The 21,239-nt window shown below is 35.9% G+C and overlaps 1 protein-coding gene and 1 pseudogene across 1 annotated transcript; both read right to left on the reverse strand.

Annotated features, from left to right (window-relative positions):
* Positions 1–6,186: 6,186 nt before the first annotated feature.
* On the reverse strand, positions 6,187–10,095 carry LOC149215024 (ras-related protein RABA4d pseudogene; annotated as a pseudogene).
* A 4,780-nt stretch (positions 10,096–14,875) lies between these two features.
* Positions 14,876–18,186, reverse strand: LOC149215025 (disease resistance protein RUN1-like). The gene is made up of 4 exons (XM_089389596.1): positions 17,621–18,186; positions 15,916–17,014; positions 15,379–15,741; positions 14,876–15,280 (listed from the first exon to the last, which is right to left on the reverse strand). The coding sequence occupies exons 1-4, from the start codon at positions 18,184–18,186 to the stop codon at positions 14,876–14,878; spliced, it is 2,433 nt and encodes an 810-aa protein (XP_089245722.1).
* Between the last annotated feature and the right edge of the window lie 3,053 nt (positions 18,187–21,239).

A 21,239-nucleotide genomic window follows, 5' to 3' on the forward strand; every position in this document is an offset into this window, starting at 1 on the left:
AACCATATAATAGTAAACATGAACAAGAAAAATAGATAGTCACACCAAAGAACACAAGATATAAGGTGGAAACCCAATGTGGGTGAAAACCACCTGCTGCAATATGTCTCTATTTTCTTTCAATTAGAAACTTCTTTTTACAATGGTTCTGTACTGGTGCAGTATTATACTAGCACGCAGGCTTTAATCTGCAAAACGCTACAACCTTCTCTTTTCTTCTAGGGACCACGTTTCATAAATTTTTAGACTGGATCCATGAATATCAATCAAACATCAAATAGATCTGCAATCAACCAACTTCCTTGTACAAATACTGAATCAATAACTTCTCAACACACAGCAACCAGACACCAATTCAGAACCCTGAACACAGCAGTAATAGGCAAAAACAGCTAAAACATATTTCAAGAAAAGTCCGCAACTTCACCAATAGAAACCTATGGATATCCACATCCTCTCTGTGTGAAACCTGCCAATCTTCGCACCTGCACCATGCCAAGCCTGTGGATCTCCACTCCTGCGCCGTGTCTGGCCTGTGGTTCTTCGCACCTGCACCTTGTCTGTCCTGTGGTTCTCCGCACCTGCGTCCTGTCTGGCCTGCGGTTCTCCGCTCCTGCACCGTTTCTGCTATGCGGGTCTCCGCACCTGCGCTGTGTCGCACCTGCGGTCCTGTGAGTATAGATACTTTATCAAACTTCAAGTATACCCCAGACTATCATATTTATAGATCTGATCATGCGCCACAGAGATCTTGACCCATCAGTAGATCTGTCTTCTAATGCTCAGGTTTCTCCTTGATTCAGGTCCAACTATAACTCACCAACCGATCACCAGTACTTCAGATCTTGCTCTTCTTAAGATATTCAACACATGAGTGCACAGCCAAATGATCTCCTTTCCTTTTTATAGACTAGGCCTTACTCAAACCATGGTCCAAAACCATAGAGATCCAATACTAGGGACCCAAAACCTAGGTTCAATACTTTAGAAGCAAAACCACGAACCAAAACCATAGGATCAAAAATGTCGGACTAAATACCATGGACCAACCATAAGATTTCCCACGTGCGCGCGTTTTTCTCTGCATGAAAGTGCGTGTACTTTATGACCGCACTTTTTGTTCGGTACACCTGCGGATATGTCCGCATCTTTTGTTCGACGCGCCTGCGTACATCCGCGGCTTCGTAAACAGGAACCTGCGGGTATCTCATTTTCTTCTATTTTGAGAGCCTGAACTTGTGATCTGCAATTTTGAGCAAGTTGCCATCAAGGACAACACTTATGCCATCGAGCCAAACCTATGTCATAATGCCAATACATTGTCTTTGCATGTTTAAGTCTTATTTCCCAATCTTGGAAGACTATCTCCTTTTGTGACTCTTCAATTGTAGGGAGATTGTCTAATCCTCGTTCAGTACTTTCTTGCCATGTTATATAATTAGAGAATTTCTCCTCAATTTGTTCAAAGTATGTCCTGAAATCGAACAACTGATTCACCAATGTATTGGTTGTTTTACATAAATCATGAATAATGGCTAATTTTTTACAAAAAGTAATATGTTATTGAACAAGGAGAGTATTTAATTCTCCCACTTCCTTTTTGAATTCAGCCAATTCGGGATTAATATTCAATTGTTCAATACTACGTTGTAACTCTTGGATTTGAGTATCCCGAATTTTCAAATCAGATTCATGTTGAAGCTTCAATGCATATTTTTTTTTTGAAGTTCTGCTAGTTGTGCTTACTATTGTTGAACAATCATTTGGTTTTCATTCTCCATACCTTGTTCGAACTGCATAATTCTTTCATCCTTTCCTTTTAGAAGTTGTTGTACTTCGATGGCCTTGTCTATGGTAGCGGAAGCATATGCTCCTGAAAACTATGAGATCTTCCTGAGATCCTCTGCAGGAGTAGATTGAGGGCTTTTACATACTACTTCAAATGAAGTATTTTCAAGGACTAAGGCATGGGTTTGATCAATCTTCCTTATCTTCCTTTGTATTTTTACAACAACTTTATTTTATGGACTGTAAAATATGTCAAGAGGAGGAATATCTTCTACCCTCAAAATGACCTCGAGGGTCAGGAATCTCAGAATTATTTTTATGCCATCAGTGTCCAAAGGCTTGTCAGAAGTCCCAGTAGTAAGTGGGGTTTTCTATAATTTCAGGAGTATATGAAACTTTTTCCTACAATGGAGTCTTTAGATCTTAAGGCCCTATTTCTTGAATAACTTGATTAAATTCTTCCCATATTGCATCAAGTTTTTTATTTAACAAAGTTTCTTCTCCTTGGGAATAAGAGGAAGTACATGTCTCTTTTACTTGGGATACATCTGTAACCTGTGTTGAAATAGCCAAGACTTTATCGTGTTCTATTTTTTGGCTAGGGAACTTCAATAAATCCATAGGCAAGTGAGATATCATTTTATCTTTGTACTGATTAAATTGAGTTATCTCCTCTGGAGTTAAATGTGTTGTTGCTAGTTTCACAACCATTAAATAGGCAGAGGTTGATTCAAATAAGTCATCAAACTTATTTGGCTCATGCATAAATTGCCTGATAGTTGACCGTGTAGTGACATTCTTAGTAGTTCTGTTAGGATCATATTGACTATTTGGAATAATTGGGAAGTTTAAACTCTCAATCCCTTCAATCTCAAGACCAGCATGTTTATAATTATCTAGAGCATACACACCACATTGAATAGGAAAAGTAGGCCACATTGTATTATTAGCATGACTCGGGTCCTTTGAAACACCATGTCTTATGGTCGTTAAGTTATTTCTTGGGCAAGAAGTTTATCAGGGATGCCTAGGGGTAAAACATGGGAATGTAAAAGACTACCAAAGATCTAGACATAAGTGAATGATTCTTCTCCAAACTAGTTCCCAATTGATAGCAAATTATTTTTAGCTTTAGGTGAAATCCTAAAGGCCTTCTCATCAAAGACACTTTGGTGGATGGGAAACATTACTCTATGGAAAATTTTATAGAAATGAGGGTAAATTTTTTATTCCCAGAGTATGTCATGATAAATAGAGATAGGAGTAGGGTCTTCTATAGTCCATATCCATCCCATAGAAGTAAAATCATAGGCGAAATAGATGGCATCCATTATATAGGCACTCATATAAAAAGGGGGAACCACGTTCTGTGAAAATATGTGTTTAATCATACAATTCATGATTTGAGTGGTTATATTGCCAGGCAATATGTTTCACCAATCCATAATATATCCATTAGAGGCAGCATCAATGAGTGATACCCATTTGTCGAAGAATTTATGTGTATCAGTGTAACCATAGATCCTACATAACATAGTGCTATTTGACAGTATGAACCAGCAAGGGGAGAATATAATACATACCCTTATCTTCTCGCTTATGTTTGTTAGGATCTCTTCTTCAATTTCTGATGGGATTTGATTGATCCTCATTCTCCTTCATGAAATTCTGTATAAAATGCTTGTTATATTTTTGTTTAGGTTGTGAAAGATGATACATTTTTTCTCAAATCGTTGTTATTGAATGACCCAATGATTGTTTGCTTCTTATTCATGAAATTCCATTGTGCAATGTTCATATGATCAATAACATTTAATCATATATGTATAAGGAAGGATATTGGGTTGGGCTACAATCCTATTCAAAAATGAATTAGCGACATCACTGTAGGTAGTTTCAAAGACTAAGGTAGAATCATTTGTCTAGTTGTTTTCTTTGTTACCCTCGGTCCTTCATCTTCAAAAAGCTTATAAATAGCTTTCCAAGAGGAGCTTCAAACATCTGGAGAACAGGTTGTATATGAGAATAATGCAGCCATTTCGATAGTTTCAGGCAAAGGAGCGACCAGTTGCTATTGAACAATGGGTTTCTCCCTTGCTTTAGCTACGCTAGACATCTGTAATGAATTTTGCTTGTTACGACTGCCCTGTAATGGAAAACACAAAAATAAGCGGAAATTTCTTAGCCAGAGAGTTCTTTAGCGAAAATAACTATTTTCCATAACAATCCATGTCTTTATAAGCAAATCCCAATGACATCAAGTTGTAATGATTAGATCATTTGAAACTTCAAAAAATATAAATCTGTTGCTTTTGGCCATTAAATGATAAACTTATATTCACATGGGCTTTGTACATGTCATCATATTGACGTATTTTGTTGGGGAAATCCTAGGGATGCACCTTTAAAACTTGCGATATCTTCACCTTCCGATAGACGTTATTCAAAGATATAACAGTTATGAGTGTAAGCGGGAAGAGACATCAGAGGTTCTGTATCGGGATGCAATATAAGAAATTTTAAAAGAGTGCCTCCCATTATAAAAGTTCTAATATGGATAGGAGGTGAATATTGGAGGATGAGGGACATCAAAGGATATCAGAGGTATTAGATATCAGAGGTTTTAAAGTGGCACTTACTCTTAAAGTTCCGATAACTGGAAGCTCCAATATACTATGTGGTAGTTTTGTGGGGCCAAAATTTTCTTTATTATATCCATAAAATTGTGTTTATATAACATTAGACTTAAAGTATCAGAAAGTTTTAATCACGGGAAAGTTTTATCGCAACATTATTATAAGTAATGTTGCGATATTTAAATATTTATGATAGAACTCTTCCAATAATACATTTTAAACAAAAGGCTATCAGCTTATTTGCGAATACTATATTTATAAGGTTAAACTCTAATATTTAAGCTCCAATAAGGGAGATTTTCTTATTCAAAGGTGTTTTGGTGACAAAAACTAAAAATTGCCTTATTTTATTAGAACTAAGGAGCTTTATCAATTTTCAAAAGGGTCCCCAGTATTTATTAGTTCAACTGTCATAAAAAATAATGGGGAGTTGTTGAGTACTACAACACACTCACACATCTCTCTCTTACACACATTGTGATATCTACTTTATTTTCATAGTTATTAGTTGAATTTCTAAGTGTGATTGCTTGATGAAGATAAAATAACTATAGTTCAAAAATAAAGTACTTACCATAGTTCAAAAATAAAGTACTTGTGGCAGTTGTACTAAAAGATAAACACTAAGCAGCAACACTGCATATTGCGCTTGTTTAATTTATTACGTAGAGTAAATGATTACATAAAACTATAAATTGCACTGAGAGGTGCAAAGGAATGTTGATAGAAAGAGTGGGGGAATGTGGAAGGAAACTTTGGCCTTGCGCGACATATCAGGCTACAACATCGCAAGGTTGACCATGCCTAAACTTGATGACTATGTTTGACCATGGTTAACCTTTTGCTTAACCATGTTTGAACATGGTTGACTATGGTTAAATATGGTCAAATTATGGTTGATCATGAACATGGTAGTCCAATTTTCTTCATTGAAACATAATACAATGATTAGGCATAGTTATGTAATCTAAGTAGTTTGATCACCCTTAGTTTGGATGAATACTAGTTAAATGGATGTATATCTACAAAGTTAGGTTTCTGTTGAAATATCACTGACCTCACTCTTTCTCAAGACCAGCTCTCTGGCTCCATACACTCTTCGTTAGGGCTCTTGCAACAACTTAGTTTGATATACATATACGACAATAGGCTTACAGGGATATAAAAGAAAAGTTTACCTTTTAAATGGGAGGACCTTCATTAAGTATGGCATGTTTCTCAATGGCAAAACCTAAATCAAGTTGATGACTAGGATAAACGAGACTTAACTTACACCTGAATTTTTGAAATTTAGATGTAAATATGCAATAAATCAATTGTACATACTACTAAAAACAATAAAGAGCAATTGCAGTTGCATAAATCAACTCCTAACTCTTGCTCATTTATAAGAATTATTGCTTCTATTCTTTTTGCTTTCAACTTTTGTATTAAATTGTCAACTTAAATTTAATAGAAAAAGTGGACTCGGTATGATATATTCATCAGTTTTGCTGTGAAAGAACAATTAATTAAAAAAAAGGCATGCCTTTACAAGAAGGTGAACATTATAGGCCATGGATCAATTAAGTCTAGCATAGATCTATCAAAACCCTTGATCTTGTATTCCTCATATGTATCACAAATTTGTCATGATCTTTTATGCCTCAGATACATCCAATGTCGGCCTCTCCTCTGGAATCTGAATGGCCATAGACCCAATTATGAAAATGAATAGCACTACAACATCCTACCCTATTAACCTTATTATCATCATATGGAGTTAAATCCAGTCTTCTTCCTGACGTAATGGACCTGAGCCACGCCCATCATCCTGGCTTGCAGTCAAGGCCTTTTAACTCACCACCTTGTAGACCTCACAGAGGACAATGAGAAATGAATTCTCAACATTGGTGGCATCAAGAGCAGAAGTCTCAAGAAAAACAAGTCCTCCTTCTCTGCATACTATTTAGCATCCTCTGTTGGGACTTCCCTCAAGTTCCATAAATCATATTTGTTGCCAACAAGCATGATCACAATGTTTTTGTCAGCATGAATTCTCATCTCTTCAAGCCATCGAGGTACATGCTCAAACGACTACCATTTGGAGATATTGTGCACTATTAGTGACCCTAGATCTCCTGTGTAATAAGCACTTGTCATTGCTCGGTACCTGCTTTTTTTTGGTTCCCAACAAAACCGGTCAATATGGGCATATCAAACTTAATAGAAAACTATATCTCAGTAAAATTTAGATTTATGTTGGGGTGGAAAGAGGGGGAGGGATTCTCATTAATCTCGAAGGAATAATTTAATATAGTTATGATTGGGGGCTAGGTCGAAAGACCAATAACCAAGCTAAGGCTTCTAGAATGCTCTTGGGACTAATCCTAGCTCATAGAAAAAGGATAAAAAAGGTTCAAGTGTTAGGAGACTCCATTATAGTTATAAGGCATATGATTAATACTTCAAAGGCTAAGATATCTACACTGAATCAAATCATAATGAGAGCCCAGAACTTGATCCCCTTTTTTGACTCAGTGGACTTCTACCATGTCTTGAGGGGAAATAATCATGATGCTGACAAACAATCCAATAAGGCAAGCCATCTGGAGGAAGAAACATGTTTCATCGACGATGTCGTGAGCACAACAAAAATACCTTAATAAATTGAAGAGTGTCATGTGTAGGTCGAAAACAAAGCCCCAATGGATAGAAATGGAGGTGGAAAAGTTGAATCTATCATTCGATAATAAAATGAAGCTCCACCCTTCTCCCCCTAGTTCTCTCCTGCCATCTCCCCTCACCCCCCCCACCCCCCACCCTTTCCACCTCCCCCCCCACCTCCCCCCACCTCCCTTGCCCTGTCTCCCATCCCCCTCCCGGCCTCCCTTGCCCTATCTCTCATCCCCCCTCCCCTCCCTCATTCCCTCCCCTTCCCCCTTCCCTGTGGCCCCTCCCCACTCTAACACTCACCTCTGCGCTATAGCATCTACCCTGATCTCCTTCTCCCCCTATCACATCACCCTTTGCAAGGTCCTGCTAGCCATGCAGACTCGTGGAAACTCGAACACCTAGACTTGCTCGAAATGTGGCATCCCATGGAAATTTGGTACCACACGTATTTCATGAATAAGTCACAGCGTGCGGTCTCAACGTCTCAACCCTGGTTCTTGGATAAATGGGTGGCGCATGTAGGGAATTGAGTTTTACAGAGCAAAATTTAATTCAAATCTTTAGTGAGGTTAGGCTCATTCATGGGAGAATTGTGGGAATGACCAATAAAGCACAGGAGCCTAGTGGGAATTTAACCAAGGAGAGTGGATTTATGATGGAATACTCATGCAATCTCGATTTCAGAAATCTCCTAGCTCATCTCTACATCACCTCTAGGTCAGGTAGCAAGTATAAAGTGCATACAAGTATGTGGATTTTGTATTTCATAAGGTTTGAGAGTGGGACGATGGCCTCTACAAAAGCCTGGTGGCTAGAGATGAGGCTATTGTGTATTAGTTTCAGTGTCATGGAGGTTGGGCGTTATGATGTGAAGAGCAGTAAGGACGGTAGGAAGGTCTGTCTGTATGAGGTTTGGAAGCAAAATCAAGAAATATTGAGCATAATTGGCAGGTCACGGATTTTGGGTTGGGTTATCTGGAGTGTTTGTATTCGGACTATATTTGGGACACTAGGTGGGTTAGTAATTCTCTCCAGAAGTGGGAGGAGACTTGGAGTAGGAGGGAGGTGGGATGGTGCATTCTCACCGAGGGTCAGGGCAGTTTGTTGTGGGCACGATAAGGTGCTTGACTGTTGGAGATCAAGGAAAACAGTGCCAATTTCTGGAGCACGATAAAAAGTGTGAATTTGGAAGCCAAGATGCAGTCTATTGTGGGCGCGATCGGGTGCCTGACTATGGGAGATCAAGGAAAACAGTGCAAATTTTTGGAGCACGATAAAAGGTGCAAATTTGGAAGCCAAGATGCAGAGGTCTAAAGACAGTTCATAGTCGAGCATGTGGGGAAGCCGCAGGCCGAGGTCGGGTGGGCAAAGAGTTGGTTCCTCAGTGCAAGGTGGCAGACATAGACCCTCTTATCTCACCTGTATCCAAGATCATTGGGACTTGCGGGAAGCACTGTTAGAACTTCAACGCAGCGTGCATCAACAAATGCATGAGAATATGAACATGCAGGAAAGGGAAATTGAGAAAAAGGAACGTATAAGGCAGCTCGAGGATGAAGTGGATGCTCTGCGTCACCAACTGGATAATTTGAAGCTCAAGGTGGATGGAATAGAGGATGGTTTGGAGGCAAATGTGGAGGATGAGATAGACCATAGAAATCCCAAGGATTCAGAAGAGGCCTCCCAGGGATTGGATCTAGACAACCCAACCCCTATGGATATCTGACCACCTCTATATGGTTTTTGTTTTTGTGTTATAAAAAGGTTAAATTTTAAATGTAATATCTCTTACTTCAATTCTGTCAAATATATAGTTGTAGATATCTAAGAATGGGAAATTTTTGTAACCAGGATAAAAATATCTACTGTAATAGTTTAGATGGACCAAGAAATTTGAATCAACTTGTTGAAGCAATGAAAAAACGATGTAAAGACCCGATTTTGTTGCGAACGAGAACGACTTTTTAATATAAACTATACTCATTCTGGTTAATATATATATATATATATATATATATATATATATATATATATATATATATATATATATATTAGATTTATGTTGATTTTAGTTCAGGTGAATTCTATCTTGAAATTTAAAAAAAATTAATAAAACATGAACCTTATTATAAAGCAAACGTCTCTACAATTTTCAATGCTCAATGTTTCATATTGAAAAAGAAGAAATAATGGACAATGTCTTGTTTTCTAGCCATGCTTATTTGCAAATGCTTGTTGGCTATGACTCAACTAGAATACAACTATGTATATACAACTTTTAAACATAAATGATCAAGGTTTGTTGCAAAGAGATTTGAAAATGAGAAATAGTGGAGCATGGCTTTCTTTGTGTCCATGTTTATTTGCAAAAAACTTTTTGGGTGGGAAAAGTTTCAATCAAAATACAATTACTTATATACTACTATCAAACTTAACTGATCAAAGGTTTGTTGCAAATAGATATGAGACGCCACATAATTTTATGTTCATGTATTTCCTCAATAAAAGATATGCACAACTCTCACTCTTGAGGAATAAGCTTTCAATTCACACTTCTAATAAGGAGAATTCGGGGTGTTCAAATATTAGCAAACACTCCATGTCAAAATTCAAATTAATATGCTTCAAAGCATGAAAACTCCTTACTGCTTGGGATCTTGTTCAAGGCCATATATATTCATGTCTAGAACTTGAATACAAAGAGGATCCTCATGCAACTCTTATGCCTATTGATATAGGCTGTAACTAATATATGTTGTAACTAGTAAAATAGATTGCATTAAAAGAAATGAAAAAAATAAAATAAAATTGTATAACACCTTTCTCGGCTGACAGTATCCCATATATGAGCCTTGAACATCTTGTTCTCAATGAATATTGGGTTGGTTTGAAACTCTACGCCTAGTGTAGCTCGAGATTCCTAGCCAAATTCATCCTTGGAGAATCTGGATAGCAGTTGTGATTTTCCCATAGCAGAGTCCCCAATAATCACCATCTTGAAAATGTAATCAGTCTTCTCTTCTTGATGTCCATATCCCATTTCCATGACGAGCTACAGACAACTATCAAATTCAATCTCTTCACAACTGAAACTATGTCAAAGCTCTTGTTTCACATAGGTCCTTCCATGGATTGAGCCATCTAACCTTCCTTTACTTCATTCAACAATACAATTGCGACTACAACTATTTTTTTTAAAACAAATATAGTATTGATTAGACCCACTTCCTTTTCACATAATAAATCAATAGTTTGTTGAGGACCCAGATCCCCAAACATTGAGATTGCTAAAGCTAGCAGTCGCAATTCTGAAAAAGAGCACTGGGGAATTGGGAATTTGAGGCTTATGATGAAAAAAATATGAACCTAACATTTGGCACCTACGTCAGAGCTCTGTAACGTAGAAGATGATCGAACGAGTTAGATAATCCATCCTAGAATTCCTACAGAGGTATTCGATTAGGGGCCTTTTCAATGGACATGGAGTTGGATGTGGACATGGCATTGTGTGTTGTAGAGAGGAAAGCCTAAACGAAATCGAAAACTCCTGAAAATCAGCGATAAAAATTTGTACAGAGGCAGCAGCAAGGCATGAGAGTTCAACATCACTATTTAAATTATCTTCCTCAACAACATTTCACACTCCAACATGTCAAATTTTAATTTGCGAGCTGGAAGTAAAAAATGGATGTATCCTATTCGCTGGATGAACAATTTTTTCTCACCCAAAGAGTGCAGAGAAAATGCCTATCAGCGTAATTAGTACACAATGCAAGTAAACTTAACTTGAATGATAATTTCTAAGAAAACAAAGTTGAGAGCGAGTACATAAATTATGAAGTAATTTTATTTTTAGAAAAATTCCTAGATAGGGTACAATTTATAGAATTGTAATAGTAAAATCAAACCAAGATGGAATACAATCAACAATTTTATGAATGTCAGAAAATCCAAAGAAGGGACTCTTGGACATGTAACAATGACACCCTATTTGGGACGTTTATGAAACCATATGCAAACAAAGCCTTAGACTCAACTTGGGCATTTCAAACACTACACAGAAGCTCTCGTAAAGCAATCTAGGTGGATAACCTTATGCATCAAGATGGGCAAAAGGAATCTTTAGTAATAAATACCATTAGAAAAATCGACGAGTAATATGTACAACTATGACTAATTAATTTCTAAACCTTCATAGTAAAGGAAATCATTAATATGGAATATTGATACCTTGAATCAATAGATTATGAATCTCATCCAATAAAACACTTCAAGAGAAAGCTACACGTTGTCACAAACAACCATAACATCTGTTGAATATAGAGTTAGACTGAATGAATTAAATTCTTGAGTTTTTTTAACAAATCTTTGTGCTTTCCTAAGTTGCCACTTTTGCAATGAGAAACATCTACATTAGTATCATGCATATTATATCAATCCAACCAATTGAAGACTTGGGGAGAAAATAGAATATCCTCACCCATTCAAGGATTTGTATGTGACCCTTCTTATATATGCTATATTAGAAAGAATGTTTTTCTAATTATGAAGAGCATCAGAGTTATACTATCATTTCCCTTCACTAGTTTCTTTTCTTGGATCCTTATATAGAGCTCCAACATATTCTACAACTTTATTAGTATGATGGACCAAAGAAGGCTATACAATTTAGGAAGAATTGTGGCCCCCAACTTTTCCACGAGGATGAGTTCATCAAGGCACTAACTAGATTGTGCATAATTCATAGAAAAATGGCAATTTGGATAGAGGTTGCTTGAATAACGCCCTCTCAAATTGTATATAGGTTACATGAATAGTGTTTTATATTTAAGAAGAAATGTTATGTCCCTCCAATTTTGGCTTCTCGAGAAAGATTCATAATCCATGGGAAAGAAGGCATTTGTACAATTCACTAGTGAATTTATCTTTAACATAACGAATTATGAATAAATATAGTGGGAATAAATTGGAGGAGGCATTGTTGTTAAACATGACCATGGTATTGGTATAATTGAATAATGAGATAGTTTTATAAATAGAAATAAAATAATGATTAAAATTAAATTAGTGAACATTCTAAAGAAGCATACACATTTTTTAGATGAATTTGAAACATTTACTTTAACACGTAATTTAAAAGGTTTATGAATAAGAATTGAACATTTAATGATACAAACATGTTTTAGTCAAATAGAGAAGAAATCCACCCACTACTTATTAGAAACTTACTCAATGGCTAAGGTAGAGAAAACTTACTCAATAGTATATTTGTTGATAACACACATGTTTTCCCTAACATAGGTAACAAACTCACTCACCACTTTTTAAGGCATAGAAAACTTACTCAATATTACATTTATTGATAACAAACATGTTTTCCCTAACATAAGTAACAAATCCACCCACCACTTTTTAAAATGTTACTCAATGTGTAAGGCAGAGAAAACTTATGTTAGGGTACTATATGATAAGAAATTCCAAAATTACTCAATAGATAAGGGAGAGAAAACTTATGTTGTGGTACTATGCGAAAAGATATTCCAAATTATACATACAATTATATAAAAAATAATTTATTATAAAATTAATATAATGATTTCATTCAAATTTTAAATTTATTTTTTATTTAAAAAAATAAAAATTTTAATTTATTAAGGAATTTAGACTTCTGTGATCCATAACTTGTTTAGATAATCTTCGGCAAAATCACATAATCAATCGTTTGTCGACGCGTTTCTAACCAACCAGTGTGGTTCATCAGAAACCAACCAGTGTGGTTCATCGTCAGGACAAGTTGTCCTGACGATGAACCACACTGGTTGGTTCGAAACCCGTCGACAAACGATTGATTATGTGATTTTGCCGAAGATTATCTAAACATTTTAATTTATTGTTGAATTAAAATTTTTAATAATTTATATTTAAAGAGTGAGTGTTCTTTAAAAAAAATAAACTAGATAATTACATTTTCTGTTTTCTGAATACGTGAAGAGGTACCACAGCTCACATAATTTTTCACAATATAAGGAATGAAAACTTTTGACATGTAAGTTTGTTTGGAAATTTCAACCCTGCCACAGTCCAAGGCCAACAACGATTGTTGCAATGCATTATGGACTCAGATTGTACCCTTCAATCTCTGCCATTGGCGATTTTGACCATAAATTCAACCGGCTTCTTAAAAAGATTAAAATATAATGTTCAGATTGAATTTATATTATGGAAAATATAAACCATCTAAATAATATTTCACATTCAAAAAGAAGAGTTTTTACACATTCAAATAAGATTTGAGCGATAATGCAATGGCCTACGATCTCTTCTTAAACAAGAAAATTATTCTTTCTTACAAAATTGAACCCTCATACACAGATGAATTAAATTATTTAAAGGAATAAATTATTTATTACTGCTGGTATAAACTAGCCGGTTTACTCTTCATTAGTTCTTCATCTCTTAAGACCTTTCTTAATGCAACTAAAGATATAATCAGGTCAATTCATACTGACAGAGGTCTGCAGAAGATATCAAATGATTATAGAATGTTATACTTAACTGATATTATATACTATTTTTTCATAATCAAAGAAACTGTCCAAAGTGAAACTACCTTTATGCAATAATTACATATCAACGTTTCCCAGACTCCATAAATAAAATATCTTTCAATACAATTAATTATATTTATAAATATTAATAATAAGATATTATGATAAAATATAACCAATTATATAAAAATAATATCACAATACAATCAATAACAATGTGCATGAAATAGAATCAGTAGACCTGGCAAGTGGCCATTGCCGGTTGGAGTTGGGATTCCATGTAGAAAGAGTTTCAGGGAAATCCCCCACCAATAAACCATTGTTAAATTAGTAATCTTTGCCATCTTTGTTTTCAACATTAAATCCTTGCTTGAGTCGTAGCTGCAACTGCTCCAACACTCCATTAACCCACTTTAATTTGGGACACCCTGCAATATAAAGCTTCTTCAATAACATTATGTGTTCCAAACCAAAAAGCTCTTGTGCCTCATGACATTTACGAACACGTAGTTCTCTGAGCTTTGTGAGCTTCCCCAAGCCTTCTATGCCCTTTATCTCGTCACAGCCTACAACCCACAACTGCTTTAAAGATATCAAGGGTTCAAAACTCGGCAGGTCTTTCACTTTATCACATTGGATCATTTCGAGAAACTCAAGCTTTCCCAAACCAGTAAAACTGCTTATTTGCCTCAATTCTGAACAAGACTGTAAAGTCAGAGTTTGAAGATTAGGGCAAATGCCCACCGGAAAGCCTGCCTCCAATATTTTTGTCCCTGACCTCCATAGCTCCCGAAAACCAAACATGCAATTGTCATCGGTGGATGACAATTTATCCAACTGTCTTTCCCCTGTTTCTCTTTCAACCCTCCTGAATGGAAGTTCCAGCAACGGACATTTATCTACACTTAAAATCTCCAGAGACTTCATCATAGCGAAATCTTGTGGTAAGTATTCTATCCCACATTTCCATAATTTCAACTTTTTCAACGGACTCGACGGTCCAAAGGATTCTGGCAGGCGTGTCAGTTTCCGTGAACTGACAAATCATTCAAGCTCTTGAGATAACCTAGGCAAGGTGGCAGCTCTTCCAACAAATTTTCTGTGAACAAATCTCCTCCTCATGTCATAACTCTCAAGTTGCAGAGTTCGCCCATACCTCCGGGCAATTCTTTTAAGTCTGTTCCCTCCAGTAATAATTCTCCCAAGTGTCGTTGTCATGCAACTTGGGATGGCAATTCTTTCACCTTCTTACATGATGAAAGGTCCAAGAATTCCAGTGGTAATGTTTCCAAGTGCTCTATTGGAAATGGTCAAATTGGAGCAATTGCAGAACGATAGATGTTTGAGTCGACTTAAATGCCCAAAACTATCCGGAAGCTTTTGCAAGCTGGAAACACTTGTCAAATCGATGTGCTCGAGAGTTGTAAGCTTTCCAAAGGAATCAGGCAGTGACATTATTTTCTCACACCCTCTTAACACCAGGTATTTCAAGGAGCCAAGGTAACAAAATTCTTCAGGCAAACTTTCCAGTGGGATGCCGTGGAAATGTGGACGACAGATGATAATCTTTTCCAGATGCTTCAGCTGCCCTATGGACTTGGGAAAGGCCGAAAGAGGAGCGATGATATTTAACTCACCCAACTTCAGAGGCGCCTGCAATGTTCAGATTTGAGCGATCAAAAAGATGTAATTGACAATTTTCGCTTACAGATGGAATTTGTAATGAAATTAAGAAAGATCAATAAACATACCTGAGATTGACGTTTCCACAACATCTCCAATTGGCCCCCGGCTATTTCTAAAACTTTCAAATTCTCCATCGGGATCCAGGAAGGCAGACAAGAATATGGACACTTATACCATCGGAGCCATATGAGATTTGGTGACCGTGCCCTCCTCATTATGTTTTCTAAATAACCAGCTTCAGTTGTAACAAGCTGCAAATTCAGAATACCACCACGACCAAAATTATTGAATAGATGCCTCAAACAGTTCCCGAATACCTCATCACTCCATCTTCTATACCATGACATTTCTGAACTCCTCGTGATGAGCGAATCGGAAAAACGATGTGCTCGATTAATCGTCTTGATTCCGTGAACTTCAGTTGTTACCTGTTAATTGATCAAAAGTAAAAATCACACAGATCTATCTTTATCTTCAATTTCAAGAAAACTAAAAGTTCGTTTTAAAGCCAAAGACAAAAGTTTTAACAGATTCAAGTTCGTTTTAAAGCCAAAGACAAAGGTTTTAACTGATTCAAAACTTTAACTGATTCAAGCACTTACATATGACGATTGCTCCAACGAATCATCAATGGTGTTTGTCGTGTAAGACCATAGACGGAGGGGCATGGATACGTCCTGCGCAATATTTCTTCCTAGATCTCTTATGTGATCATGCATTTTTATTATTTTTATCTTATTTCCATGATCCACCTCCAGTAGACACTTGTCTTCTAGATTTTGAAGTCCGACCACACCCCATAATTTTATAGCCAAATCTCTGTCTTCTCCTATGAAATAACAAGCAATATCTAAGAATAATCGTTGTTCCTCCTCATGGAGTTTGTCATAACTGATTCTAAGCCTTTGCTGTATTTCCACAGGTAATGTCTTGTGAAGTTGATCCAATAGCTCCTCCCAGTACCTTCTGTCATTTCTTCCGCAAACAAGCGCTCCGAATACCTTTAATGATAATGGCAAGCCATCACACGCCTTTACAAACAGATCTACCAGATCTTCAAATTCTGGTGGAGGGAGTGAGTGATAAAAGGCATATGAGCAGAAGAGTTCTTTGGAGTGTCGTGTATTCAGCCCCCCTAAATTATAAATTGACGACCCTAACATTCCTGAGCTTTTGAGGACATGCTTGTCCCTGGAGGTAACCAAAATCAAGCTTTGGGGACTAAGGATATGCTTAATTGGCAATAGCACATCCAGCTGATCGGTACTATCTACATCGTCTAGGACGATAAGAGCGTGACAAGATGAGAGATGCCTTTTAAGTATCCCTATACCCTGGGCAGTACTGTCAATTTTGATATCCATACCTTTCAAGTCCTTAATAAGCTGGCTCTGCACAGAGTTTAGAGACATTCTAGCTGCCTTTTCTCTAACATCAAATATAAAGGAGGCTTTATTGTAACAAGATCCCATGCAGTTGAAAATTTCTTTGGCGAGTGTCGTTTTGCCTACCCCGCCCACACCAACTATTCCAACAATTTTTGTTTTCACCCACTCCTCCTCTTGCTGCGATAGCACTGCTTTTTCAAACTCCTGCAACTTTTCGCCCAGACCAGTTGGATATTTAGCAACATCCAATGGTGTTCTTGGAACCGTTTTCAAAACTTTGTGCAAGACTTTATCCAAGAGTTCGCCCTCGTCCCTTAATAATTGTAATTGAGAGAAAAATAAGCAGTGAGAAACGTCTGAGTATCATGCAGCTAATATCATTCCGACATAATTGAAAATTAACGCGGACAAGTAAAAAACAAGGAAATGAGGAGAATCCGGCAACTGGTAAGCTCTTTTTATCACATCAGAGTCAGAATCAGAATCGCAAAGGATCTCAAAAGAGGAACAACTTATGAACAGGGTGTATTGACCGATGCTCGGAGTCAGATGCTTATGAACGGGGTGTACCGTGTATTGACCGATGCTGGTAACATAGGGTGTATTGACTGGTGTATTTTTAGGAGCGGAAATGGGACAGTTGATCTTTTGGGCGAACTCTGTTATAGTATTTTTGTTGTTGTTGTTTGTCAAATGCTTTTTTGTAAAGATATAATGATACTGGTTCTATAAGTGATAAAAAAAAATGATTATAGGAATAATTTAGACATTTATGTAAAAGATAACAGATATAGGAAAATTGATAAAAATCTACAAATCATCTCATAAATTATGTACACTCCTTTGCTTTTACCCTTATGATTTTATTAATAAAAGGATAGCTTTTCTTCTTCTGAAAAAAGAAAGAAAAGATGCTCACCCATTAAAAGCTTTCAGATCAAAGCTGCTTATATCCGCCACATCAGAAAGAGCGTTTCTCCATTTTTTGATAGTATCCGAATCGTAACGTCTTTTCCTTTCCCCGGTTCGAGGGTCGAATGTTGTTTTCTCTCGGTGCTTTTGCAGTGCTTCAGCGAACTCTCCGTCCTCACCAGTGTGCCGGACCACACAAGGTTTCACGTTGAGAAAAACGGGAAGGATGGTAGCCCCCGACTCTTTCATGAGGACGAGTTCATCCAGGCACCAACTAGATTGTGCATAATTTTTGGAAAATATAGCAATGTGGACAGAGGCTACTCGAATAGCATGGTCTATTTGAGAAAAAATACTCTGACCCTCCTCCAATTCGCGCTTGTCCAGAAACACTCTTAATCCATGGTCACGAAGGCGTCTGTAGAGATGACTGGCGAAAGTGTTCTTAACATCCGGGCCACGATGGTTTATGAACACATCGTAGTCGGAATAAGAAGTCGAGGCACACCAGGAGGCAGTGGAGGAGGAAGAAGCAGCCAAATCGGAAAGGGGACCTGTTGTTACAGATGTCATTGTAACAACGATGCAACTTAGCGCAGGAAACTGCAAGCGAGAATGCGCCTTATAAAGATGAAATCGACGCGCTTATGTTAGCGCTTGAGGTGAGGGTTCAGCAATAGGCATTAAGCTATGAGGATGACAAACAGATGTGTTGGACACACAGAACTTGCTCCAAACTTGTATGTTGGATATGGGATATGATTCATTGTCCAGATGCCCAGATCCCGATACCAGAAAAGTTCAGCAGTTTGGGATGAGGGCTTTAAGACTAACGTAACGTGGTTTGGTTGGGTTGTGGTATAAAGAGAACGAATTTGGAATTTCAAGACCAAACACTAACCGATTTGACCGGAGTCTAATTCCATCTGCAAGGTAATTTTTAAGCCTAGGGTTATCTAACATAAATCCATCTATGGTCCAAATAAACTGTATTCTAAATTCAATATGGAAGCTAATTTCTATATATGTCTGGAGATTCGTTAATTTCTATATATGTCTGGAGATTCGTTAATTTCTATATATATTTCTTTTATTCTCCTCTACAATTTTTCATTACATCACCGGGTGGTGCCATTCCATTGAACGCCCACCACAATTTTTCAATACTTCACAGGTACCATTCCATTGGACACTAAACACATTGTGTCAATGCTAATGAATCAATCCTTCTCACAGGGCAATTTGGTAATAACTAACCACCAAATAAATCAAAATCATGTAAAATATATACTTAAAAGTAATGACCAAAATGCCCCTTAGAAATTGATTTCCGAATCCCAACCTCATAGAATTCAACATTTCCTTATCATACTTAATAGGTCAAATTCCAACACTAATTGGGAGTGATTTTCAAACGTAGATGCCTTGAAATGAAATGGGTGGGGTAGCATAAATAACCATTCCACTTCGTTCACACATTATATTATAAATGACAAACCTACCTCATACCATAAAAGTCAACGAAATTACCATGTAAGGCAATAAGAGGCAATGAAATTTTAATAACGAATTAACTTTAGATCATCTCAACTCATGAGATATCTAAATTAACCAACCCATTTGTATATAAAGTCTATTAATGAATATAATAGATGATATGAAGTCATGATCACCTCATATAAAATCATACAAAGTCACAATGTTATGATCAAATATTATTTTATGGAGATATAAAGGTATGATTACTTAACCAACCCATTTGTATATAAAGTCGTAATGAATATAATAGATGATATGAAGTCATGATCACCTCATATAAAATTATACAAAGTCACAATGTTATGATCAAATATTATTTTATGGAGATATGAAGTTATGATTACCTTCACATGAAGTCACTAATAAAATAATATACGATTAAATATTATTTTATGGAGATATAAAGTTATGATGATCTTTATTTGAAGTCACTAATAAAATAATATTCCATTAAATATTATTTTATGGAGATATAAAGTTATCATGATCCTCACATGAAGTCATTAATAAAATAATATACGATTAAATATTATTTTATGGAGAATGTGATAGCAATGAAATTTAAATTACAAATTTTGGAAAATTAAAATTTTAAATTATCAGTTATTTCATCCTCTATAAAGCTGTAATGTTATAATCAAAAGTTATTTTTTATGGAGAATGTGATTATATGTGGTAATTCATAATTGATGACCTCATTTTATATAAAATTTTGATGTTATGATAAAAAATATATAATTTTAATGTTGCAATAAAAATTATTTTATAGAAAATGTAATTATATGTTGTCATTTACATTATTTTTCATTGATTAACATGGGAAGAGCTCATGAATTTTAAATCGCGGATTCTAGAGGTCTTAGACTTTATTTAGATCATCCAAAATCTTGAAGTATCTAAATTGACCACCACACCCATCCACAACACCGTTACATAAAGTTGCAATGTTATTATTCAAAAACTATTTCATAAAGAATGTGATTATACATTGTCATTCAATTTTCATTCTAATTAGCATGAAAAGAGGGAATAGACTTTAAAGTATGACTTCCAGAGCACTTGAGATTTACATCATTCAAGGTCGTGAAGCATCTAGAGAAAGGTGGTAATATCAATTTACCTGTAAGCTTAAGTCCTAAAATTGCTTGCATCTCTGGCAAGTTTATCTAGTAATTAAGGGTTTTCCTTAAATTTGTTCACCTCCACTCAATACCAAAATTACTCCTCTTTAAGCTACTATCCAATCAAACTCTATATCTCAACAACAACAAAATGTTGACACAAAGTTTCAACATATATTGGGACATCTTTATATTAACCCCAATTTAGAGAAGGATTAAAAATCTACCAATTGTAATTTGTTATAGGTGTGCACATTATACAAGGTATTTATCTTAATTAATTTTGTTTTTTCATAATATAATTATCTTAAAATAAATTAAAACTTTTAAAATATATAAAAATAAAATTCCATATCAATAATTGGAAATTATAATTTTCAACCATTTTTTTTTAAAGTTTATAATAAAATTCAAAATATAATAAAATTAAGCAATAGTTTACTAGTCATATGTTAGTTTAGAGCCAAAATATTTATTTATTTATTTATTTTTTAATTTGTCCAAAATTTTATAAGGATTTGAGTGAGCTCTCCATAACCCATAACTTTTTAAGGTTTAGATTTGAATTTATATACAATGGAAAACTCATTTTAAATAACAAAAAGTCATAATTTAACAAAAAATTGTTATACCAATTTTTTGCTAAATATTTCTAAACCATATAATTAGTAAATAACTTCAAAAATTATTCCATAATTAAAGATCTTCGACTATGTAACATAACACCAACCTTGAAAGTGATATGAAACCACATTTTCTTTAGCATGTGACCAGTCTACACTGTCATAAAAGATACAGAGGATATGTAAGAAAAAAAATTGTCAAACCTCTACTTATTTAACATTATGCGATGTCTGGTAACATACCCCTTACTAGACTTATGGTAGGAGCGCGACGGTGAAAATGGCAGCGGCGTACAGCAGCTAGGGTTAGGCGCAGACCTGCAACGACAGGCAGACTGCAGGG

Source organism: Pinus tabuliformis, chromosome 1_1, assembly GCF_031772625.1.
Source record: "Pinus tabuliformis cultivar Carrire ecotype Pingquan chromosome 1_1, CPIR1, whole genome shotgun sequence".
NCBI classification, from domain to species: domain Eukaryota; kingdom Viridiplantae; phylum Streptophyta; class Pinopsida; order Pinales; family Pinaceae; genus Pinus; species Pinus tabuliformis.